Source organism: Pangasianodon hypophthalmus, chromosome 18 (genome assembly GCF_027358585.1).
Source record: "Pangasianodon hypophthalmus isolate fPanHyp1 chromosome 18, fPanHyp1.pri, whole genome shotgun sequence".
In the NCBI taxonomy this organism is placed as follows: Eukaryota; Metazoa; Chordata; class Actinopteri; order Siluriformes; family Pangasiidae; genus Pangasianodon; species Pangasianodon hypophthalmus.
The window spans coordinates 10,121,871-10,148,744 of NC_069727.1; the positions used below are offsets into that span (position 1 = coordinate 10,121,871).

General features: G+C 39.4%; 1 protein-coding gene across 4 annotated transcripts; it reads left to right on the top strand.

Annotated features, from left to right (window-relative positions):
• The first annotated feature begins 878 nt into the window (after positions 1 to 878).
• Positions 879 to 24,754, top strand: etv6 (ETS variant transcription factor 6). Of its 4 annotated transcripts, none has more exons than XM_026923011.3 (8): positions 879 to 1,264; positions 4,477 to 4,606; positions 15,790 to 15,954; positions 18,804 to 18,938; positions 20,724 to 21,314; positions 21,988 to 22,130; positions 22,689 to 22,789; positions 23,326 to 23,975. In XM_026923011.3, exons 1-8 carry the CDS (start codon positions 1,232 to 1,234, stop codon positions 23,378 to 23,380), a joined length of 1,353 nt encoding a protein of 450 aa, XP_026778812.1. In that variant the 5' UTR covers positions 879 to 1,231; the 3' UTR covers positions 23,381 to 23,975. The 4 variants fall into 4 exon arrangements, with proteins under 4 accessions (XP_026778812.1, XP_026778810.1, XP_026778811.1 ...); XM_026923009.3 differs by lacking the exon at positions 23,326 to 23,975 and adding an exon at positions 24,250 to 24,754 and having other exon boundaries at positions 880 to 1,264; XM_026923010.3 differs by lacking the exon at positions 23,326 to 23,975 and adding an exon at positions 24,250 to 24,754 and having other exon boundaries at positions 880 to 1,264; positions 4,480 to 4,606.
• The last annotated feature ends 2,120 nt before the right edge of the window (positions 24,755 to 26,874 follow it).

Below are 26,874 nucleotides of genomic sequence, written 5' to 3' on the forward strand. Positions count from 1 at the left end.
TTTGACTGATAACTCAATCATGCAAGATTTGAAATATTTGTTTTGAGTCTAGTTTAATTAGTTATGCCATAAATTTTTTTTCCCCTTTCAGGAACTACTCTACATGGTGGTAGACATCTCACAGCTCCAGGGCCCTTGGTTCAATCCTGTAACTCAGGTTAGTCTCTGTGTGGAGTTTTGAATGTTTTCTTGTTGTGTGCATGGACTTCTTCCAGTTTCCTCCCACCTCCCAACATCATGCCAGCAAATGGATCGGTGAACTCTAAGTGTGATTGTGCAAATGGGTGTCTGCAATGCTGTGCGATGGACTGCCATCATGTTCAGGGTGTATCCCTGAATGGGACTCCAGATGGGCTCCGGATACACCGTGTCCCTGAAGATGCATGGACGTACGAATGAACGGAAACATAAAATGGCCTGAAAAGTCATTCAAGTGAAATCTAACCAAATCAGTTTGAATGTAAATAATGCAAATGGCATATATGGCTGTATGCAGCTCCATTAGAAGGAAAAGCTCACCAAACATCGTTTGTCATTTAGTGGATTTATTTTCAAGGTCATCATAAACAGCTTTTGTGAAAATGTGAACTACTTTTAAGTATGCTTTGATGCAATTTGCCCTGTCTTCCTTTCACACCAGCAAAAGAACCATCATAAGACTTTTGTGGAAAAAAAAAAAAACTGATTGGGGGTCAGTGACTGGCTTTCTTTGAGTTCCAGTAACAGCACTGAATAAAACAACACGCTGATCCCAGTTCCTGTTTTCACAGAGGATGAGGGATTATGGCCACGCCCACCACGTCGATCATGATTGGCCATTTCCAGAGTTAAGTTTCCCTTTAAGGGGGCCGCGCTTTAAGTGCCAGGAATTCACGTCACTTCGCCACTATAACACACACACATATACACGCACACACGCACATATACACACACACACACACACACAAACCAAAATCAATGAGCCTCGGACGGCCAACTCTTCCAGGAAGGCATTAACCATCACCTAGCCAACATGTAGTGACTGAAACACTGCGAGGGGAAAACAGAAAGAAATATCGAGATAAAAAGTTCTACGGATATTCGTCGAGAGCGATGGGTTTATAGAGCGTCGGCTGCTCCTCAATTCAAAACAACAAAGTCGGATGCTCGCATTTCCGCTTGGTTCGCTTCGCGGAAAAACAAGGGGGAAGGAAAAGTGGAAACGGGAGAACTTCCTGAATTCGAACGAGACATGTCCGACTCCCCTGTCCAACTCAACATTAAGGTATTTATGAATTTCTCTTAACCCTTTAAGAATTTCTCTTAAAGGGTTGTGGAATGAAACCGGGAATGACATGTTGTAGCTTTGACTAAACACGACTTCTTGTTTTTTTTTTTTTTTTTTTGGCTCTATCATCTGTTGCTGAGAGGATTTGTCGCGGTGAGGCAGGAAAACACACTGTGACCTGTAGCTAGCTAGTGTTTCTCGTGTTTCTCGTCAGATATATACACTCTTTCATAGGAAATTCGTCGAAACATAAGCTTGTAGTCTTTAGTTCCTATTCATTTAGAAAATTGTAGCTTTAAAAAAATAATAATAAAAATAAAATAATAATAGGTTGCAACAGTGTTGCGTTGCGCCATCCGTGTAGCTTCTACAGCAGAGCCGCTTTTCCCCCACACACCAAATCAAGGTCCATCCATCACTATTGAGCAACCGTCGAGTGGATAAATACGGAATTTCCAGGCCTACTTAACACAGTAATGAGTGTAGCTGTGACCAAGCATATTCCTGAGTAAATTAGAGTATTTGTAGCCTAAAATGTTATTTGTTCGTCTGTTTATTTCGCACTGCTTTGAACTTTGACATAAGCTGTGGTTTATATAAGTATGTCAAATTACTACAGTGCCTCCATTAATTACATAACACACTGTAGCATTGTTGGTTAAAGCTGAGGTCAGTAAAAAAATAAAATAAAATAAAAAATAGAAGCGGTATTTTGGTCTTGTCATAACTGTTTAGAAGTATTTGGGAAAGGTCAAAAGATGACCCAAAAGCATGTAAGCTACCTAAACCAAGCAGATTAACTCTGTGAAGTAGTGTCACTGTGGCACTTGTTCAAGAAAGTCTGACCTCTAATCTGAAGGTTAACACTTCATATAGGCATTGCTGTCACTGTAGGTTGTGGGCAATGGCAGCTCAGTGGTTAGGATGTTGCACTGGTGATCGGAAGGTCGTGAGTTCAAATCCCAGCGCTGCCAAGCTGCTACTGCTGGGCCCCAGCGCAAGGCCCTTAACCATCAGCTGCTCAGCTGTATGAATGAGATAAATGTAAGTTGTTAAATGCCTTAAATATAGATTGATTACATTTTCTTCCTCGTCAAGATTAATGTGCTATATACAGTGTTGAGTTTGGCAAAGCTGCATCTCAGGTCACTTTGATTAGTTAAAACAAATCATTTATATATTTGGATTATGGTCTATGAGGATCTATTGTCCAGTCCAAAACTTACCAATGTGTCTTTCTTACATGAGACCCAAAGTGTGCTAGAGTCTTATTTGCAAAATATGTCCATATGTTGCCTAGTGAAATTTTGAATCAGATTGACTTTTTTTTTTTGTCTCAACAACAGACTGGTATTTTTTACCTTTATAAATACATAACTACAACACACACACACATATGTGCTATATATATATATATATATATATATATATATATATATATATATATATATATATATATATATATAATCTCATAGGGATAAACAGTGTCACATTGCATAACACAACGGATTTTACACGTGTTTGATGACTATGCGATGATCCAGTACATACTGGAACCATTTCTCACATTTCCCAATGCCATGTGCTCTTTTTCTTTCTTGATGAGAGCAGCTTTTCTGCACATCAAGTGACAGTCAAATTGCCACCGCAGAAAAGTGGTTTTATCGGTTTTGATTTTTGCATGTTTTTATTTGCACAGAGTCGCCTCTGAACACACCCCTGTCACCTGCTTACATGACATGAGTAACTCAGAAATATTTATGCATGTCAGTTTTTAAATTCCACAGTTTTTGTTAACGTTTCCAGCATAATCAAAATCCTGTCAATGATGTGAATGAGTGTAGCAATGCGGGATTGCGTTTTGTTGATATCAGTGATTTGAATCAGCTCTGTAGAATGATCACATCACTGGCCATGGGTGTCATAAAATAATAAGTTACACAGTTTTTAATATCTGTGTTTATAGTATATTCTGTAGGACATTTCAGGAAATAGAAGTAGTGCTTAAAGATATTATATACATATACATATACAGTGTACATATACAATACAACGTGTCCTAGTAACAGCTTCAGTGCACATTGTCATCGACTCTTCCCGTCTCTGAAACTGTACAGAAGAAATGAACCCCATTCTTCCAAAAGATATTCTCTCAGTTGGTGTTTTGATGATGATTATGATGAAGGCATAGAGAGCTCTTTAACACATTGCTCAAAAGTCTCCCATAGGTGTTCAGTTGTTATGAGCTCTGGTGATTTACATCTTATTTTTATACTCACCAAGCCACTCAGTAAGTTCTCATGCCCTGTGAATGGGGATTGTTATCATCCTGGAAGAGAGCACTCCCACTCCCATCAGGCTAGAAATATTTCATCATAGGATAAAGGTGATCAGTCAGAAAAACTTGGAGTGACTCATCTCTCTAAGAGGACTCAAGTCATGCCAGCAAAATGTCCCCACAGCATAACACAGCCACGCTCTTTCCTTAAGTTTGTCCCCCATTTTGTATAAAGTATATAGAGTTAATAAAAAGAAAAGACTGCTCCATTTTTCTCAGTGGGATATTGGACAAATCTGTCTTTCGCAAATCTCTCAGTGTCGCAAATGTACTCCTCTTCTAGAGCAGTGCTTCTCAATCTTTTTGTCACCAGGGACCCATTTAACTGCAAAATGAATTCTCCAGACCCCCTTGAGTATAGCTTTATTTCATGAACATTATTTAAGTTTTTCAAATAATATTTTTTTGGAGCCATAGAGCTATCTATTCCTAAACACCAATAGAGCACATTAGGTGTGAGTTGTCTTTAGTGCTTGGACCCCTAAATATTATACTTTTGAGAATGTAGGTTGTGATTGCCACCAATGTAACAAAAGTGTAAAAAAAAAAAAACAAAATAAAAAAAAAAAACTCCAAACTTACAGACTCTTGGGGGCCCTACACCCTGCTTTGAGACCACTGCTCTAGACTAATATGACAGACATGTATTTGGTTGTTGGAGGCACAAGAAAGTCTATTTTCCTGGCATCTATGTTTATCTGATGATAATTTGGTAGTACAGTAAAGGTGTGATATTTCTTCTCCATTGTTGACACTGTAAAAGCAGCTCGAGGTGAAATTTGTTTTTGCATTTGTGATCCAGTGGCAAATAGACATGTGTAACAGTTGTTTGTGCATGCGATGCCTCTTTTAAGTCGTGCGTGTGTTTTAGCAGGAGAGGAGTGCATTCAGTCCCTCTGCCAGTCCACTGCCAAATTCCACTTCCTCTCCAGGCCATGGCGCTCCGCCTCTGACTAATGCCAAGACAGAGGAAGAGCCGGCCAGACTGCCTGGACACCTGCGTGAGTTTTACACACACACACACACACACACACACATTCACTGTGTCTCTTGCGCTGGCCCTGTTTGCTCGATGCATTACCATGTGATCTTTGGATATCAGTCTCTATATAATAAAGTCGATCCAGCTTTCCTGTTTACATCAGCTCTTTACCTGGGTTCTCATCATCTTTATTCTGTACACATTAAATCTCATTTCTAGCATGTGGAAAATCAGCTAGCAGTTAGCAAGTGTGGGATCCTTAAAGTTTGTATTGTACTGTTTGTACTTTTGTCTTTGTTTCTTCTGCCTAAGGAAGGCTGCTGTTTTTTGATGACTGGAAAAATGACAGCCATCCGTTATTACAGCATTTGGGATAAATGTTAACGTAAATGTTTTTACAGTGTGTCTGAGCTTCATTCATTCCTTATGGAGTCATTGTTATTTTTTTCTAAAATAATAATTTGAAGATGCCAGGAGGTGGTTGCTCAGTGGTAAGAAATTCATGAATAATCAGAAGGATAATAGTCTGACTCCATGATACTGCCACTTTTGTAACTTTGAGCAAAGCCTTTAAACCTCAGCGTAATGAATAAATGTAAATGTTGTATAGCTTTAGCATGTGTTCTCCTTTATACAAGCTTGATACTAACACACTATACTTGCTTACTTTTCACTTTTATCAGCCTTTTTTTTTTTGCGAACAGTTCTCTTTATGTATTTTGTCTTTGTTTTAAGTTGTTGTGGTCCCAAAAGTTGTTTTGCTTTGGAGTTGTCTCATATGCTCTATGCACCCATAAAACACAGACATAATACAGACACACCCAAGTACTCACCTTTTCTCTCTCACACACACACACACACACACAAACTCCCCTGAGCTCACATCTCACAACCGCTGTACCTTACACAGTGACCATGTCATAGAGCAGATATGTGTAGGTACTCGTACAGTCCTGATATTTTTAGGTGATATAGGCACTGGTTCGGTCCTGACGTCATCGAAAAAGACCACCTTGAGACAATCCTTCTGGTGTGTGTGTATTTTGAGTGGGCAAGTTTTACATCATGCCAGCTCTCAATTCGTATGTTAGACAGTGTTTCTGCGTGTATTTTTAGAGGTGTGTGTGTGTGTGTGTGTGTGTATGTATGTGTTCATGCCCTATTTCACATTGTGACAGCACTCAGTTCATAGGTTAACTCTATTGAAGAAGTGTGTGTCTGTGTGTGTGTATTGGAAGTGGAGTGTTGGCTCACTGCAGGTCTAAACCAGTCCTTTCCTTAGCCAATAAAAGAAAGGGTGGAGTTGGACAATGGCCAGGAAACAGGCTTGGTGGTGAAAGTGTACTGAAGTCTGTGTTGCGCTAAAACCTCATTAATATTTAACCCATGTGTTTGTTGTATCTGACATCCAGTATCCGCAAAACATATCTGGTCTGTATGTTTAGGTTTTTGTCCTATGCTGCTTTTGCCACCGGTTTAAAGTTTGTGCATGTTTACATGTTATGTCTTGGGGTGAAATTCATTCACTTTACTGAGGGCTGGACAGCACCACTGTAACACAGCAAGGAAGGGAATTCTCTGTAATAACTTGGTTTGTATTGACAAATGCTCAAGGCACTGTTGCAATTGTTTTGGAGCACACACTCGTCTAACCGGCCAGATTTGCACACTGCCATTTTTGAGAGAGGTAGTTATTCTTGCAGGGCAGGTAGTAGATGTAGTAATGCATTTTATACTAATTACTATTGATTACCAATTAATCTGTTAATTACAGCAGTGATTGGAGGACTATATCAGGTTATCAGGATGCTTTTACAAAAATATGACGGCTGTACTCATCACACTACACTATATCTGACAAGAAGTTTGTGGACACCTGAACATCAAGCCCACATGCGCTAGCTGAACCTCCCATTCCAGATTTATGCTCTCTTTGCTGTTATAATAACCTCCACTCTTCCGGGAAGGCTTTCCACTAGATTTTGGAGCGTAGCTGTGGGGATTTGTGATCATTCAGCTCCGAGAGCATTAGTGAGGTCAGACACTGATGTTGAGTGAGGAGGTCTGGGGTGCAGTCGGCGTTCCAGTTCATCCAAAAGGTGTTCAGTGGGGTTGAGGTCAGGGCTCTCGAGTTCTTCCACTCCAACCTTGGCACACCATGTCTTCATGGAGCTCGCTTTGTGCACAGGGGCATTGTCATGCTGGAACAGGTTTGGGTCTCTTAGTTCCAGTGAAGGGAAATTGTAACACTACAGCATATAAAGACATTCTATACAATTATGTGCTTCCAACTTTGTGGTAACAGTTTGGGGAAGAACCACATATGGATGTGCTGGTCAGGTGTCCACAAACTTTTGGTCATGTAGTGTGTATTCGTCATTATAAGGCATGTCTATAAAGCTTTCCAATTCTGCCATCCTGCAGATGCAATTTCTCCTTCTACTGGTTTGTACCTAGGAGACACTTTTCATGCATAGGCATGTTATAATTGCAAAAACCCATCTCATTAGCACTACCAAGGCTAAACGCATGGCTCCCACCAGGAACTTCCCTAGTCTACAAAGTATATTAAACACTGAGACCCTGAGGGTTTTTGTTCATTCTATAAATGTGTTTCTCTGGAATGGACCTACAACACTGTTTATGCAAATTCTGCTAAAAAAAAAAAAAAAAAAAAAACTTTTACAACAATAATACTCATGTATTTGACATGATGTGTACCATTTTTCTATTTATGAACGTTTGCTATTTAAGTATTTGATTGATGCCATCATACTATAAAGTAATAAGATTATTATTATTATTATTATTATTATTATTATTATTATTGTTGTTTTTAACATTTATAAGACGCTGCGTCTCTGCTTCCGTGCGTGTTGCTTCCACGCTTTACCTGGAGAGTGAAAGATGGTGAGAAAAAGAGAAGGAGAGAAAAACAGAGGGTGGTGGGGAAGGAAGTGGGGGAAGAGGAGGAGGAGGAGGAGGGTGGGTGAGACGAACTGTGGAGAAGCTAAGCTGGCTCTAGGCCATCTCTCTCTTCCTGACACTGATGGAATGGTCTTTTTTTTCTTTCTCGGCAAGACTTCTCCATGAGCTTCAACTGAAACCATGTCATGCACGTTGAGGATTAATGCGTGTGCGTGATATCCAAATTTGAATGAATTTGAATGTCAGTGTGAACAAGCTCTCAAACATTTTTGTGTGTGTTTGAGATGTCTGTGTTCAAACCTGTTATATTTGTGGTATATTCTGGTTTTAAAGTAAACTCCTTAAAGAGTGTGGTTTGTGTGTGTGTGTGTGTGTGTGTGTGTGTGTGTGTGTGTGTGTGTGTGTGTGTGTTTAGTGAGCCCTCATTAATCCAGGAGTCATGAGGAATGCACTAGGCAGGAAGGAGAGGAAGGAAGGGTGAAGGGGGGGAAAAAAAAGATAGAAAGAAAAAGGAAATTGCAGAGTGGGCAGAAGTCGGCCTTCTTGGCTTCCTGGAGAGGAAGTGGATTAGATGAGAGGAGAGGAGAGGAGAAGAGCAGTGTGTTCTTCACTCTGAAAGAATGCCACTCACAATTAACCCCTCCTGCACTTACACGCTCTCCCTGCACACTAGCTTCCCTGTGAATTGGTTTAGATCAAAGTTAAGACGGACTGTTAGTGTCACTGGGTTAATTTGCATGCGTGTGCGTGCGTGCGTCCGTGTGTGTATGCGTGTCCCTGCTGCACGTGTGCATGCTTGTGCGTAATTGTGCGTGCTGGTGTGTTTGTTTATCCCTGCTGTGCGTGTGTGCGCACGTGTTTGTCCCTGCTGCAATAAACCAAGTATTACTGAAAACTTACTTCCTGTTGCAAATGATACCATGTCAGAAAGACCAAACACAAACACTCAAACACTTTTATTTTCCAACTCAGATGGTGTTTGTTTGCCTCATTTTAGATTGTGTGAGTCACACGTTAAATGAATGAGGAGATCAGGTTTCCAGGTACAATGCCGTTTACAGAATACTCATTGCTCTTGCTTGGAAGCTACTGATTAATAATGCATTTGAGCGTTGTGAGAATGATTATTATGAGTGAGCAAGAGCATGAGGAAAGACTGACTCACACTATTACTTAAATAATTATATAAAGGTCCATAGATTAAACAGGGACGTTAATACCTAATCACAATTCAAGAGTTGGCTGTAGACTGAATGGGTTTTAATTGCTTGAATGATATTACATAAGGCCCAGGGACAAAATTGGCTGAGAATCAGAACAGATGGCACACTCTTTGACAATCACTACTGATGTGATAATACTCAGTGATAATGCTTAGTGTGTTTGTAATGTGCTGAAGCAAATAGCTCACTGATGGTATCTAAACCTAAACAAACCAATTTTGAGAGGGATCGAAATCAGAATGCGGGAAAATCGACCGAAAATAATTTACAGTTATATAACTGTAATGAAAGATGCTCTGCTGTACTAAACAGAATACAATTATAAAAGTGCAGTAAGTTAAATTTCCCAGGATTCATGAGTTTAGTGTTGGGCTTTTTTGCATTTGATGGAATGTAATGGTTATTTAGATCAAACTTTCTGTAGCCAGAGTCTCCTTTAACAGTGAAATTAAATTCCACTGACCTCCTCGGTACAGATTTATTTCATGAGCATTATTTAAATGTGTACAGTAATATTCTGGATATTTATTAGAGGCGTACAGTTTTTTATTCCTGAACTTTCCACTGACAGAAGACATTAGGTTCAAGTTGACTTTATTTGCAGGCCTACTTGTTGTTTGAGGTTTGGATTAAACCCATTCGAATCAAGAGACCAGTCAAACAGGGTAATAACTATAAGAACTCAATTCTAAGTGTAATCATTTTGATAACAGTGTGTGGACATTTCCACCACTGTAAATAAGAAAAATAAACAACACAGACCCACTGATTATGCTTCACAGTCTCCTGGCTGTCTCCAGACCCCACTTTGAGAACCACTGATTTAGAGAATCGTGCATGTACATGTCTCTGACTCTCTCTCTCTCTCTCTCTCTCTCTCTTTCTCTCTCCCCACCTCTCTCTCTTTCTCTCTCTGTGTGTGTGTGTGTGTGTGTGTGTGTGTGTGTGTGTGTGTGTGTGTGTGTGTGTGTGTGTGTTTATGCGAACACACTCTTTTGAAAGGGGAAATTTCCTGTGCCTGGAAGCTGCTCTCATCCTCAGGAATTTCCTGAGTGGGCAGACTGTGCTTCCTGACCAAGCGCTGCCTGTATTTTTTTTTTTTTTCCTCCCCCTCACTCTGAAAGGGAAACTGTTCTCACATGCCAATGGCCAGAAAATGAATGCAGCCTCTTCCTGCTCAAAACCAACTCCACATGTTTGAAAGCAAGAAGGAGAGACCGAAGAATATAGACAGATACTTTCCTCCAAAGAAGAATGGATGGGGATATGCTTTAAAAAGATGTAAAGATGTCCAATAGCGTATTTATATATGCTTAAAAACATTGTTTAAAGGTGCTTTCACCTTAACCTAAACACATCATAAAAAACGATTCCCTTATGAGAGTAAGCTTAAGAACACTGATCTCCGTCCACTCAAAATATATACAGTACACAGATAAGTCCATCTGAGGTGTTACTCTTGACATATGCTTGTTTCACAAACATAGTTTAAATATAGTTTAAAAGTGGCAGTAAATTCATCTTACTTCCTGCACAGTGCACTTCCAAAACAGATACTATAAAACAGAATTTGACTGACTATCAAACTAATTCTTTACCAAAGTCAAACAACAACAACAAAAGAGCAATTGAAATAGAAATGGAATCAGCAATGTACATGGAAAATTTAGAAGTTGTCAGTTTCTTTGTTATTAGCTGTCAAGTTTTTGAGTGCTCTATATTTTTGGCACTTTTCTTTAAATTACCTCATTTAAAATACTATAAAATATGAAAATCTAACTGAGGAAAAGGTGTCACAAAATGTTTATTACATCTTGGTGAAATGTTAGAAATGACTGTTGTTGCAAAAAAACTGAATAGGCACTTTAAAAAAATATGAGCACACCATGTTATTTATCTTAATACTGTTAACTATCTACAAGTCTTTTGTCTATAGATTAAACCTTCCAAGTGCCTTCATTAAAGAGTCCCATTAAGCTCAGAGAACGACCAGTTCTAAAAGTTAGTAAGGTTTCATGTATCATATTGTTTTATCTGTAGCATTAACACAAGAAACTTGAGGGGTTCAAAAACATTTGAGTTGCAGTGTATACAGTGATGCAGGGTACGTGTCAAATCCTGCTTCAGACAGTTTTATTTTTAATCTGTGATTATCTGTAGGAATTTCTGGCCCACATATTATTTATATTTATATACTTAATTATCTTAATTGGTGTTGCTCTTGCTTTTCTTACTTTTACATTACGGTTAACTGTAGTAACAGTTATGGTTGTTTACTAAAAGGATCCATGCACAGGTGGAAAAGTCAAAAAGCCTCAAACAGTGGACATTCATAATAAAGAAGATAAGCAAGAACTGACAATTCTTTGAGATGATAGTCTTTGAGGTTGATGGTAAGACAAGACCTTTAGTATTTATATAGGTTACAACACGAATGATTTTGTAATATGCATTACATTCATGGCAAGGTAGACTCATTGACGCTCATTATTATTATTTGTATTCATATCATCACTGAATGGGACGGTGGTTTAAAATGATTCCTTCAGAAGTGCATCGTTTAAAAAACTGTTTCAATTCAGCAACACAGATCCAGCATGTTGCCTGCAAAAAAACAAAAAAACAAAAAACAGATTCATAAGCTATGTGATGCTTGCATGTTTTCTGAAGAGGATGGATTTACCAGAAGGGGAGTGATCATGATTCATCAGCATTAACCCCTTATTGACTTTAAGCACCCAGTTATTGGAAAAAAGCTGCATACAGAGCAGTCACTCGGCACACAGCCTGCCAAACACAGCCCACAGCTCGAACATTTCTCAAGCTGCCTGTGTGACTGCTTATAGTAGACTAGTCGGTTTATTAAGAGAAATTCATTCATAAATCAAGTTGTAAGCATACCATTGCGCCATTGAATCCAGCGTCAACATGTCCTGTCAAGCTCTCAGCCATTCAATTATCATGAATGCCAACAACCTTCAGGTTGTACACTAAAAGTAGGCATATCGTCATTATTGATTTCTATATGTTATATATAGAAATACACCACTAGGCCATTGAACTTCCTGACAAATCAGTTTTTGCTCATTTCTTGATGATTGTGTTGTAATTGTTATTCATTCAATCAACTGCAATCAACAATAATGACTGGTTGATTATATTTGAAAATGATCCAGCCCTTCCAGCATGCGCCGAAAACGCAAGGGTAAGTGTACGCGCGTGTCACACAGCGTGTGTCTGAATCGTGGATATGAGTGGGAGTTGCGAGAGCAACAGTGAAACTAGATAGTGGTGATCTCATCTCCTCCCTTCTCCTCCATTCATCCTTGGTGCCTGCAGGTTGCCCCGGCAACACAAGTCAAGAAGGCGCTGTTTCCGGAGCTCCCATGATTCCACACAGCAAGAGCGATGCCATCAGACCAGATTAGATACCCACGTAGCTGCCATGGGGAGTTAAACATCTGGGGCTTGAGCTTTGCTGTCATATGTGACAGTGCGGAGACAAAAAAAGAATTTTTAACATGGGTTTTTTTTTTTGCCTCTTCCTGAGTTTGTGTGTCTGTGTGAAGCGCTTTCTCCATCTTTATTCCTGTCCGTTCATGTCTTCTCCCTATTGCTGCTGACTGTTGATAAAGCCGCCTGCATCACCCAGCTTTACTGCAGGGGGCTTCCTGTTCCGTAACAGAGCCCGCATGGTGGGGGTTTGTTCTGGGGCAGGGGAAGAGGAGGCAGGGCTTCCTGTTCGAGTGTGTTGTGGGAAGTTAAGATTGGGTTTTCTTCTCCTTCCTCCTGTGGCTAACTGTCTCTCTTGAGGCTGTGTGCAGATGCACTGACGAATTTAACCTACCCACATGACCTGTGATTTCGTCGCTCAGTGTCTGGAGACACTCACACTCACAGCTGCGTACTGCATAACGTGCTTGAGACATCACTGTGGTCATTCTGACATCCACGTTCCTTCCTCTCCATGCTCATGCTCTAGTGCTTTTGGTCTTAGGGAAGAACAAAGCTCTTCAGAGTAAGAGTGCTGTAGCTGAGAGGTGATGAGAATCTGATATCTGGTGTACTGCGATGTTGTGCAGTATCATCGTAGATGCTTCAAAATTCTATGAGTTATAGACAAGCTTCTATTTCAGCTGTGATTAGAGCAAGCAAACAAATCCAAAATGCACGTTAACCGCAGATCTCATAGCTAACCTAATTCAAAAGATTTTAATTCCTTCTCATCTGAGCTAAAGCTTAAAATAGACTTTCAGTCAGTAAAAGTGGGAAAAAAAGCCCTAAGTTCTGTTTGCAGTTAAAATGTTAATTAACTAAGACCGGTTGACTTAGAGCTACACATGCAACAGCTACACATGCAAAAGCGTCTTAGACAGCAGCTGCAATGGCCATAATTAGATCGGGTAAATATTAGGGAGTGACTAATTCAGACAGTTATGTGTGAATTATAATGGGAGTGTGGCCGTTAATGCTTGAATATACTCTCTATATTTGCACATCTTTGAAAAATATAGTACAAGATGCTTGAGGTATGTAGCAGAATTTCTAGTTTGTGAATGCAGTCTTTTAATAGCCCTCTTTCTTGAGAATTCTGGGTGATGTGTTAGTGCAGATGTTTTGTTCCAGAGCAGATGTTTCCCTGCTTACTGACAAAGTATGTACTACCAAAAATAAATAAATAAAACCCCCTGACAAGCCTTCACAGTGTTCTCCATGTTCATGTTCAGCATCAGTAAAATGTGTGTGGATATGCAGTGCTTCACAACTCAAGGTGTGACTTAAGGTGTAGCTCCAGGTGTGACTGCTCAATTACGTGTGGTGTCAGCTTGTGACAGTGTGCTTGCTACGCCAACCTTTTCACCATTTTACATTTTTGAAATGCTTCTATGAAACACTTTTTTTAATATTATATCCGTAAACACATTAAACATGCAGCATAGCATAGCAGCATCTGCTCACAGGCTACTTGAGTAGGAACATGTGTACACCACAATTTACAGCAACGGTGAGCAGAGAAGACTCAATACATCAAACCTTGTAGATTGGAAAATCGTTGCCTGGCCTTTTTCCAATCTTCACCTGCGCCTGATATCCTCAGATTCCTGTTCTTGGCTGATAGGAGATGTGGTCTTCTGCTGTTGAAGCCCATCCTCCTCAAGGTTTGACATGTTCTACATTCTGAGATGCTTTTCTGCTCACCACGGTTGCAAAGAGTGGTTATTTGAGTTACCATGGCCTTCCTGTCAGCTCGAACCAGTCTGCCCATTCTCCTCTCAACGACAAGGTGTTTACGCCCACAGTACTGTCTGAATGTTGTTTTTTTTTCCTTTTTGCACCATTCTGTGTAAACTTGAGAGACCGCTGTGTGTGCAAATTCCAGGAGATCAGCAGTCTAGCATCAACAACCTTGCCATGGTCAAAGTCAGGGAGATCACATTTTCCCCATTTTCACTCTAGCTCTTTACCTGTATGTGCATGATTTTATGTACTGATTGGCTGTTTGGAAAATTGCTCGAATGAGCAGGTGTACAGGCATTCCTGTTCAAGATCAGGCGTTCACCATGCAGTTACCAGCAAGATGACCTTCTTCCAAAAATGCTCCTAGAGGCAGACTTTACAGAGGTTGGGTTTTTGCCGGTGTGTATTAAAAGCAAAGATTTTAGAAGTGAACTTGTTTTGCACTAATTTAGCTCAAGCAGTTAAACAAACACCATAAAAATGGAGGTATTTTCCTATGCATACTTGCATGTGGCCCATGCAAGGTTACACATATATAGTTTGATTTTCTGCTTTGAGTTGGTAATTTTATTTATTCTAATTTATGATGTACAATATTAATTATGTGTGTTACAAATATACCATCATTACTGCTGTGGTTGATTCAGGTGTCCATTTGTGGGAATATAATAAACAGTGATAGAAGGTTTGCCATTTATTGTGACTTATTGTGACTGTGCAAATTGTAACTCTAATTAGCTGTAAATTGTTTGTTTGTCTGCTGTCAGTAAGGAACAAAATATTAAAATGTTATACATCTGAATGTTTTTTTTCCCCTTTTTCAAACACATCATCCATTGGAGCTTATTGGCAAGGAAAGAGCTGTAATTCCCCAAAGACAAAAAAGAGGATCTCAGTTGATATAAAAGTGTCATAAAAGAGCTGCACCTCATTGTCTTGTGTGCCGCATGTTTTACATTAACTTTTAGTAACCATTTGAATACATACACTTCCCTCACGTCCCAGTTTGAGGCTGTCCCAGTTTGGAAACAATTTTGTGCATAACAAGCCTGGACTTAAGTAATAATAATAATAATAATAATAATAATAATAATAATAGACTTTATTTATATAGTTACACAAAATTTTAAACATTTAAAAATGCAACTCAAATTGCTTTACAGAGAAATAAGTCAAAAATAACAGCAGTGCCAGAAAGAAGATATAAGCTAGAAAAGTAAATAATAAAAACATGTAATTTTTTACAAAAGTAAGGAAAATAATAAAATGTGGTTAAATTCCAACTGTTTTTTTTTTTTTTTTTTTTTTTTTTTTTTTTAAATCAGTGATATATTGAGCCTGATTTTCCATTTTTTGGTTACGTGTTAACAATCTTTGCTGCCCTAAAAAAAAAAAAAAAAAGCTGCTTCCCTTTTTTTATGCAGTTGAATTCTGACAGAAAGGTACATGACTAGCATTAGAAAGTGAAGAATGTGGTGTTTGAACTGTACAAACATTTATAAGGGATAAGCATAAGGGATAGAAGCTGTGCTCAGAAATTGCTGTGCTTGTGAAATGGATCTAAAATACCAACAAAAGTGTATTATTCCCTTTATTTCTATCATCCACTGTTTTATTTACTGTGCAGTTTTTCCTGTTTGTCTCAGTCTCTCTGGCTTCCTGTCTGCCTGTGTGGCAAGTCTCTGTCTGTCTATCTGTCTTTCAATCTACACATATTAATCAAGTCCATTTATTTTTTTGGTTTCTTTTTTGTGCTGGTAGTTGGTCATTAAAAGTTTGTGTCCCTCCTGTCATCCTGTGTCACCATGTTCAGGTCTGCAGCCTGTGTTCTGGAGCAGAGAGGATGTAGTTCAGTGGCTGCGCTGGGCTGAGCGAGAGTTCGCTCTCCGACCCATCTCCAGCGGAAGTTTTCAGATGAACGGCAAAGCCCTCCTGCTGCTCACCAAGGAGGACTTCCGCTACCGTTCACCCCACTCAGGTGACACTTGCACACATATAAACACATGCATGTCACCTCAGAGTGCAGAGAACACAGCCATTTCCTGACATGTCTCTCACAGGGGCATTTTTGTGATTTGTATTTCAGTAAGTGTGACATTGCAAACTATTACTGTACTACACATGTAGGGATGGATGTAAAATGAAGCTTTATTAACTGAGCGCAGCTTTAAAGACACAATAGAAAGCACTAGTGGTTGAAGTCTGACTTTTCTGTCTGTATAGTGCATGAGAGGAAGTTAAGAATTGGGTAAACGTTTGATAAGGAAGTGTTAATCTAGCCACAACTGTCACCTGGTAGAACTAGGAATTTCCCTTCCAGCAACAAGCTGACCAGAAACAGAGAACTGAAAGGTATCTTGCTTTGTTTGTGTGCGTGTTGCATATGCTGACTTCCTTTATGAGAAGCATTTCCTTGAAGTTGCTGGAAGCAGCTCAAAATACAAGTTTTCATAAGACACCATGAAGGAGGAAGTTCCACAAATGTGCCAAAACTTTTTGTGTCTCTTTTCTTTCCAGTGACCTTAAAATGAAGACAGAGGTCATGGAAACCTTCATGTCAATGCGTAATACTTTTTGTCATGTTAGAAAAGCGTTTCTCAATCCTGCTCCTGGACTGCCACTGCCCTGCTCCCTTCCCACCCTATTTAACTCATTAGCTAATTAACAAGCCTGAAGTTAGAGAAGGGAAAACACCAAAATGTGCAGGGTGGTGATACTCCAGGCCCGGGATTGAGAGACACTGTGTTAGAGGATAGTCTGCTTTTACTTACTTTTGTATTACGTGCATTTTTTTAAGGCATAACTATTTGTTTGCTCGATATTTTATTTTATTGTAAAGGTACATTAGGTAAGATTAGTCTTTTTTTCGACAAAATTAGGTCTCTAACAGTTAGGTGGGTTCGACATTTGAATGATTTTCTTTTTTTTACTTCTGGAGCCTGTTCCCACATTCCTGCCTATGTGAATGAAGCTCCGCCCCCAGGATCTATGATGGCCCATATAGTGTCTATAAAATGACTGGCCTATCCGAACACAAATAAACAATCTGGGCCAGAACTCAATTTTTCAAACAGGTTTTCTCAGCGACTTAATACTCTTTCGCTAAGGCTACGGCTTTTTTCAGGTTAGTTGTACAAGTAAGGATAAAAAATGGACTATTGCATCTGCCACATGTTTGTCGCCCATGTGGTAAAGCACTTAGAGCTGGATTTAACATTTTTAAAAGGTGTTATTTAAATAAAGTTGGCATCATTTCTTAATTGTAGCACAAATAATGTTGGCCTTTAGCAAATTGTTGTTGTTGCTGTTATTATTATTATTATTATTATTATTATTATTAGAAATTAGGTTCATTGATATGAATAGATAGATTATTGGAAAACCTCAAGGTATTATTGTTTTTTATATTATGGTATAAGCCGATATAATCAAACCCTAACTGATCTGACTGACTCACTCCTGACTTTAATCATCGTTATTCATGCATAGTCAGCTAGTTACAGATTGTGCCCAAGCCAAGATCTTATATATAGTCTATGGTCCAAGTGCCATGATTTTTTTTTCTTTTTTTTTTTTTTCGCTGAACGTAAGCCATCCATGTTTATTTTTGGCTGTCAAGTAATGTAAGCTAGCTTTTCTTTGTGAATGTTTGCCAGTGACTAGGCATAAACACTTGCAGTTGACTGTAAAATTGTTGTGGGATGTGGGTGAGCTTGGGTTTGCGAAGTCTATAAGCCACTGACACTTTCTTTTCTCACTTCTCTTGAAACAGACATGCTGACTTGTTAATGGTTAGCAGGATCGTTTACCAGCTAACAGAGAAAGTAGCACAAATCCTTAAGATATCATACATTGGACAAAGTTTAAACTGTTAACAATTTCTCATGCATTTTAGCAAAGTGTTATAAAATATTGTTTCAAGACTTAACAAGCAAGCTGTGTTTCCTTCTCAATAACCTTAACAGTGAATGTATATGAATCAGTCTTTAACATGAATCTCTGTACGCTGCTTGTATTATATGTGTTGCACTGACACTTAACCGATATAACACGTCCTGCTTTCAGCATTTTTACCGGATATTAAACATGACATACTTTAATTAGCCAGTCAGAATTACGGAATTTTTCTGAGTTATGCAACAGATACATTGTGCGACTGGCCCATGACTCAACAAGTGGGTGCAACTCAAATGACGTTCCACACAACCTGTAGTGACTTAACGCTAGCAAGCACATTTATACAGTATCTTCCTCCGAATGATGAGTGAAAAGCTCCTTGAGAAACATGCTACATTTCATATTTCTCTGCGGAACCAGAATTCTAAGCAGCGTTTTTTTTTTAATTATTTTTTTTTCTTCAGTTTTTATCGTGATTCTGCAGCTATTTATGGAAGTTATTCTTATACTAGAGTATGCAAAACATTGATTTTAAAGATATCTATGTTAAGCATGCCATTAGCTAGCTGGCCTAAAATGAAAATGAACTTGCCGTGCACTCCTTAACTACATACTCCCTTAATAGCTCATCAAAACCATGTATAAATCATTTTTCTTTGAATGAATGAGTTCATTTTTTAAAATTTAAAAAATTTTTTTTTTTTTTTTACAATCTTGTAGTGAACGTAAACATGGACATGTGCGGTTAGAAATAGTGTTGTGATTTTGTGAACGTAATGTTGTACCATTATTTCAGATTTCATTCTCATGCTATACAGCCACACCGGTATATTTTTATACCCCCAGTAAGAAAATTGGGTAGTATTTATTGCACCAAAGGCCTTGAGAGATTAATCATTACCTTTTGCCTTTTTTGCTGGTGTGTTACAGGAGATGTTCTTTATGAGCTCTTGCAACATATCCTGAAGCAGAGGAAGCCCCACTCATCCTTCCCCAACACGTATTACCCTGGAAACTCCTTTCATTCTCTGCCTGATGCAGCACTGCAACACCATAAACTTGAGGGTGAGTGTGTTTTTAAGGAACAGGTGGGGCATTGATACGTGATATCTACATGAAATCCCTCTACATTATAAAATATCACACCTTACCCTCACAATCATGGTGCAAAATACAGGGCCTAATGTACACCCAGGACTACATAATAAGTGTGAGACAAAAGGACAAGTACACATACAGTATTAAACCAAAGTAACAAATATACAGTTGGAGTAGAAGAATAAGTGCAGCATAGTACACAACATACACAGGACCGTGTAGGTAATGACACACAATCATTAGGATAAACCAGAAATAATATTAAGTAAGGAATAAAACATGAGGCGCGTGTGATTACAGGAAAATAATCCACGCCTGGGTGGTTTGATATGGCCCGATGCAAAGAAGAGTGGATTAATTTTTCTGTAACACCATGTCCTAAAGTGTTTTATTCCTTGTATAACTCTTGTATGATTGGCCAACAGTTACAATTTTTATTATCTTAATGATCGACACATCGCCATTTATTGTTAAATTTAATGTTGTGGTACATCCTCATGACAAGTTAGTTCCTGCTATCACTTTCTTTCCCACGGTGGAAAACATACTGGTTGTTACAAAGCACTGATTCTGGAGACTCCTTCCATTTCTAACACAAGGAGATAAACGTGTCCATCCAGAAAACTTCATCATACCAAAGATTACAAGTATTTCTTTGTTAAGTAACATCACACTTAATAACTTATTTATTTTTAGCCAAAGATTATGTAGAGTCCACCATACAAGTCCATATGAATAAGCTGTTGCTATAGAAACGATAACATGTTAGATCATTATTGTTTAAATTACAGCCGGAACAATTGTCAGTGCTGTGCTGTTACAGAAAATTAATCCACACCTTCAGATTTGAGAATTCAACAGTGCTGGGGTATAAAAGGCTGTAATTTGGTGTTCTTAAAATCAATAACCTGCTATTATTCATCCACCTTGAGCTGATTATGCTAATTAAGTCTCCCCAGTCTGTGTAGTACGCTGTAAAACATAGGTGTAATCCATACTAACTAAATAAAAAATAAAAATGCACATTGTGTAAGGAGTCAGAGAGGTAAGCAGGTTTTCAAGGAAACATATTCATAAAAAAGTAATTTGCTCATTTCCTGGTTCACTGATTGACTTTGAACACTCTGGGGGTGAGACCTCAGGAGACAATGATTATAAAACAAGGCTGTACCTTGAATCAACAGGTGGACGGGGAGGAAGTGGCGGTTGGGAATGTTGACAGAAAAACCTGTTGTACAAGGAAATACGCTTCTGTTTAAATAGCATGTTTAATGTCATGAGGTTGCAAGCCTGAATGTTATATTCAAAAGGCAGATGAAAAGCTGCCACGTATTGTTAGTTCTGAGTTGAAGATTAAATAGAATATTTTGCAGGTGTTCAAATTAGTGAATATGTCCTTGAGACAGAGAAAGCTGAACTTTGATGCTTATTCAGTGTTACAAACATAAATACCCTCCTGTAAATTTTCCATGGTATAGTTTGCTTACAAAGGATCATTGCTTGCGTGCCATTCTCCTCCAAATGCCAGCCTCACTTTCAGCATGCATTTAGTAGAAATTTAAACTATCATTTTGTTTAATAAATTGGCTTTCATCCCATGCTTCTGGGGCCCTCTGCTGGATCAAATGTTGCATGTATTCTCTATTGAACTGTGACAATGGACAGAAAGAATGTGCAGCAGTAATAATAATAATTGTCTACCTGTTCTCTGTCTGTTCTCTCTACCTGTCCTCATCTGTCTCCTTCTGTTAGAAACGGTACTAAGAACCCCACGAAGCACAGATAGCCACCCGCTCCAACCTCCCACCATCGAGCTCCGTCATCGCTCACGCTCACCTCGCCGCTCGCCTGCGAATGCTGCACATGTCCACCTTGCCTCCGCTGAGGATGTCCAACCAGTGCCCTCCCAGTTGCCCGACAGCAACAACCACCTCCCTGAAGACCTGTACCCGCTGTCTGTGTCACCTGCGGCCCCAAACGGCCACCACGCCCAACGTCCAGCCAGCCCGTGCCAGGAGGAGGTGGTGCCTCCTCGGGTCATCCAGCTGATGCCCAGTGCCATCATGCACCCGCTGCTGCTCAGTCCCGGACGAGGAGGGGTGACGGGCGAGTTCAGACAAGGCCGGACATCAGCCCAAGAGAACGGGCGTGAGGGGAAGAGCCATCATCATCATCATCATAATCACCACCACCATAATCATCATCATGCTCCTCCTCACCATGTACTGAGCCTGGCAGGGCAGCAGCAGTCACACCAGCAGGAAGATGTCCGCTATAGGAACCAGATCCTTATGCCCGTGTCACCTCCTGAGGAGCAGGGTGTGCCTATTGGACGCATTGCTGGTAAGAGCATCCTATTTCTACTTTATTACTGAAAGCTTCTGGTTAATGAGAAGTGACTAAGAACTGTGGGAGGAAAATGACAAACCATCACTATCTGTTGAGGAGGTTGTGGCTGGACCTAGCTCATACTAGCACAAAACTGAAACATTCATAAAAAAAAAAAACTAGTTTTAAAAAATAAAAGAATGCTTTTACTGTGACTACCATTGTCATCTATATGTAAAATAGTTGCTTATTGACATTCAACAGAGCTACTGAATAGCTTTTAGATCATTTGTGTGTCAGTTTTTTTTGTTGTTCTTGTCTATTATATCAGTATCACTGATATGTTGAAAATCAGTATCACAGAAGCTTATTTGTAATGAGAGACCACAATTTAAAGAGATATGACAAGTTGCTATATGGTCTGTTTTCTTTCAGAGGATCAGAGCAACTGATAGGCAGTTTAAAGCAGAGTTAGTCTAGACACATACTTCATTTAGAACAGTTGTGTAGTGAATGTATAGTTATTGACTCATTTAGTCCACCTTGTGGACTGAATGGTAAATAATAAGCAATGGAGGTTAAATGCGGTATTCAGCTGCATTAACAGTGTGATTACTCAGCATTCCTTCCTGGAAGAATTATCTTTTTTTTAATTGATGATATTAAATATCTTTCCTTTTTTGTTTAGATTGCAGACTGCTGTGGGACTACGTGTATCAGCTCCTTTCAGACAGCCGCTACGAGAACTACATCCGCTGGGAGGACCGCGACACCAAAGTGTTCAGAATCATTGACCCCAATGGCCTGGCTAGACTGTGGGGAAACCATAAGGTGAGATTAAGGAGGTATCAATATGATGTACCCTGATGGGAAAATTAACATTATAATAATGCTAATAATAATTAATAGTAATGCAATTAACATTATTTTTTGCAATATTGTCTATACGTCAAAAGTTATTCCCAGTTAGAGTGTGTTCTTTTAAAATATGCTGCAAGATTTTTAAAACTGTATAGTCTACCTTGTAGAGAACAAACACAGGCAGAAGTCAGAGAAATCTGACTTTTCTACAGTGTGTTGATCAGTGACTGAAGGCTGAGTGGTCATCTTAACAGCACTGCTTCATAAATAATCTGTCCCGCTGCTGCAGTGTATTATAACAGCCATACTTTTTGAAAATATTAATCGGTGATATACCGAAAATTGCAACATTTGGTTGCATGGTTATCACACCGTGATTTTTTTTTTTTTTTTTTTTTTTTTTTTTTACACCTAGCTGTATGCATGAATAAGAAAACTAGCCGTATCTTCTACCCTTTCTGCACAGTTTTTGTTCTCAGAACTGCAAGAGTGTGTTTTGAAACCTATCTTCTGTGCTGTGCTTTACAGAACAGGACCAACATGACATATGAGAAAATGTCAAGAGCACTACGACACTATTACAAACTGAACATCATCAGGAAAGAGCCAGGCCAGAGGCTGCTCTTCAGGTATGGAGGGTGAACTAATAATATTTGTTATTATTTACACTATACACCTGCACATTCATGCAATCATCCAGTCAGCAAATCATGTGGCAGCAGCGCAGATACAGGCCAAGAGTTTCAGTTAATGTCCACATCAAACATCAGAATGGGGAAATGTGATTTCACTGACACTGGATGTTTTCACACTTTCATCTGTTTCAGTGTTCCAAGTGGGCTCGGATTGATGAGTCAGGATTTTTTGTGCATATGTACACACAACAAATGAACTCGGACCCCTAAGCAAACAATACTCTGCTGCATTGCGTCAGTGCCTGGAGCAATAGCTACTGTACATGTCTTAATATGTGTGTGTATTATATGTGGTATATGCATGTATTTTTTCAATGCAAACACAGTCAGTAGCTCTGTGGCATGAAGCATGAGTTGGTTTTGATGGTTCAGCTTCAGAGATTTTCGTTGTTTCTTCCCACCCCACCCCCCAAGATGCTTCTGGTATTTCACTTCAATTCTGTTTTACTCTCTCAATTTTTCATCCACAGCCAAATGATAGCATCATGTAAAGCAACCATTTTGAATGACAAAACACTACGATGAAGGAGTTGTGTTGTGGACAAGTGGTCTGAAATTGCATCAACGCTAAAACGTCCAGAACGAGAGCTAAGTCCACTTTTGAGTCCACTTGTATTGGGAACACCAAAAGCAGTGAGGTCATTTGTAGCTAGTTCCCTTTCGGGTCCAGTTTAACAGGACTGAGCATGGTTAATCTCAAAAGAAAACACCCTTTAATCATGGTGTGGTTTTTGGTGCTAGATGAGCTGGTTTGGTTATTTCAGAAATTGATGATCATCTGAGATTTTCACACACAGCAGATTTTACACAGAATGGTGTGAAGACAAAAAACAGTGAGTTTTGCAGGCAGAAACACCTTGTTGTTGAGAGGTCAGAGGAGAATGGCCAGACTGGTTTGAGGTGACAGGAAGGCTATATTAACTCAAATAACCACTCTGAACAACTGTGGTGTGCAGAGAAGCATCTCAGAACGCCCCGCACATCAAACCTTATGGCAAATGTGCTACAGTTGAAGATTGGAAAAATCTCCACTGAGATCACATTTTTCCCCATTCTGATTTTTGATGTGAACATTAACTGAAGCTCTTGACCTATATCTGCTTGATTTTATGCATTATGCTGCTGCTACATGATTAACTAATTTCTCCTATTGACACAATGGTAATTGTTGTCATCTATTAATGACTAATACTGATATTGACCCAATTAGTAAACAAGTACTAAATTGGGTGTTACTGCTATGGATATGATTATCTATTATTTATACTATTACTATTAGTATACTTATACTATTAATATACTATCTATTACTTAGTCACTTGAATGTTACCTTATTTATTGTGTGTGTCTGTGTGTGTCTGTGTGTGTCTGTGTGTGTTGTGTGTTCACCACAGGTTCATGAAGACCCCAGATGAGATCATGAGTGGACAAACAGACCGTCTGGAACATCTTGAGTCAGATACGGATGATCAAATCTACATTAAAGAGGAGTGCTGAGCGCTTGCCACACACTGAGATGAACTTTTAAAGCCGTAGATGCCTCGCCAATGTTCTGCTGTGTTCAGTATCCCCCGAGCAGACCTGGACGTTGCTTATCATAAAATGGGAGCCAACTTAAGGAGACAACGTCGTTTTCTGCACTGTTTTCTATGCTGAATCTTAATAATCATATCTTTAATTTTCTGGTTTCTGCTTCAGAAGAATAAACTTCAGTATGACAATCATTTAAATTAATGATAAGTACTCCTACAAATCGCCTCTTTCAAATTCCTGGCACAATGAATGATTTCATACTTTTCTGTGAGGACTTTTTTTAGTGAGTGTTGTACAAACACAAACTGCAGTTTGTGTAAACGAGTTATACAAGAGATTAATTCAAGAATAAATTTTAATGAGTGACTCATTTGCTTCATGTTTGTTTATTTTTAAGCATGGGTATCACATTAACTAAATCAGTCACTTCTGCTGGTCCATGTAACAATGCCCATAAAATGATAAAGACTCACATACAATAACCATGTACATTTGTATGAGTGTTTAGATTAGTTTAGTGTTTAGGTATAACTTGAGCTGTTATACCTCTTGCAATCTGTATTTCCCTGAAGCAGGGTGACATGGTGGCGCAGCAGCTAGCGTTAATGTCTCATAGCTCCAGGGTCCCTGCTTCGATCCCGAGTTCGGGTTACCGTCTATGTGGAGTTTCTGTGCACATTCTCCTTGTGTTTGTGTGCATTTCCTCCCAGCTCCCAAAACCATTAAAATTGCCAATAGGTGTGAGCGAGTGTGCGCATCTTGCCTCCCAGATAGGGTGCCTTGTGTTGCTTGGATAGACACAGGGAAGACAAACCCAAGCTCAGGGTCGACCCGGGGACACACTGTAGCTGTGAAGTGGCAACCTTTCCCCCTGTGATACCTGTGACAACAGTGGCTTTCTGGCAATCCTGTGATTTGAATATTCACAACCTTGCATTCACTAGCACTAAATCAAAAGTGCTGGTTCACAGCAAGGATTTATGTTGACTTTTCTGTCAAAACACCATACAATTTTAAAAAAAAATAAATAAATAAATGGAATCCTGTATTTTAGGATAAACGTAGTGCAATATTTTACCATTTTAATGTAGTTTTGTTCTTCAAATAGCCATTTAAATTTTGTTTAAAAATGTTTGAGGCCCTCTAGTGGCTGGTTGCAGTACAATTTTTAACCCCAAACATTCCCATGTTAGTGAATGGGACAAGACCCAAACTTCCTGTTTTTTGTTACAGCTCCTTCTTTATGATAAATACATATTATATGAGTTAAAAGGGAATGGTTGATGAGGTGATTGACAGCATTGGACTACCCACCAAAGCACTTCTCTCCAACAAATCCAACGAAAATCCAGAAGATTTTTGGCATCACTGAATGTACTGGCTCCTGTTAAAGAAGCTAGGACTGATAATGGCAGCCACAGCAGTAATTCCCCTAGGTTTGCTGGAGCTATTCATATGCTATGGATAATGGATGTAGTTCAAACTGTGCAGCCACAAGACTAGTTCATGTTTGTAGACCTGCATGGCAATTATTTTCATGTTCCCATGGACAAGAAACACAGTTGCTCCAAGCGTAGGTATTCCAATTCAATGTTTTGGTTTCTGACCTTTCCCTAGCACGACAAGTGATTTCAATACAGGTGATCTTGGATCCTCTGATGGCTCCTGGCATCAGGATACATATACAGTATGTTTGGATGCCAGGCTCCTTTGTGCCAGTGTGGTGTAATAATTATAAGGATATTATTGGTATTAGTGTATTAGTATTACTATGACAGTATAGTCATCTATTCTGTGCTATTCTGCTCATTTTATTTAGTTCAGAAAGGAAAAGACTCGCTATTCCTCCCTGTATATTCATGTGTGGAGATAAAAAAAAAAAAAATCAGAAGAAGTTCATTCTATGAAACATCAGGAACATCACATTCTGGGACTGTGTTTGGCTCGCAGGTTACTCCCCATGCCAGTGGAGCCTTCTCTCTTTAATAATGAGTTTTTCCACAACACCCCCACCAGGGAGGAGACCATCTGGAAGAATCCACCCTCTCTCTCGTATCACAGTGCTTGGACTTACAGTGCACTCAGAACACAGCTCCCTACCACCAAAGCAGGTCAGAAGGTTCATCAGCAGGTAGGTAGGTTCACTGAGAATGCTAGCTAACCCATCGCCCCAGCATGTGGTGAGTATAATTATGCTTGCAAATCAGCTTGCCATGTGTAGTATCGGTGTCTCTTGAGGATGTTAGTCTGATGATGGCAGTCGTATCAGTGGTCCTCCTAAGCTTGCCAGAGCTGCAGGCATTCCAGAAATGGGTCATCAGCCAGCAACTTGACCTGAAACACCCTCCTGCCCCCAGTGTTAGCTCAGAACACTTCAGCAGCATTATAACAGCTATTATCAGCCATCAGGGTGACACGAGGTTGAGTGACTATCAAGCAGATGCAATGTCAAGACATCCGCAGAGTGAACTCAAGACCAGCAAGAC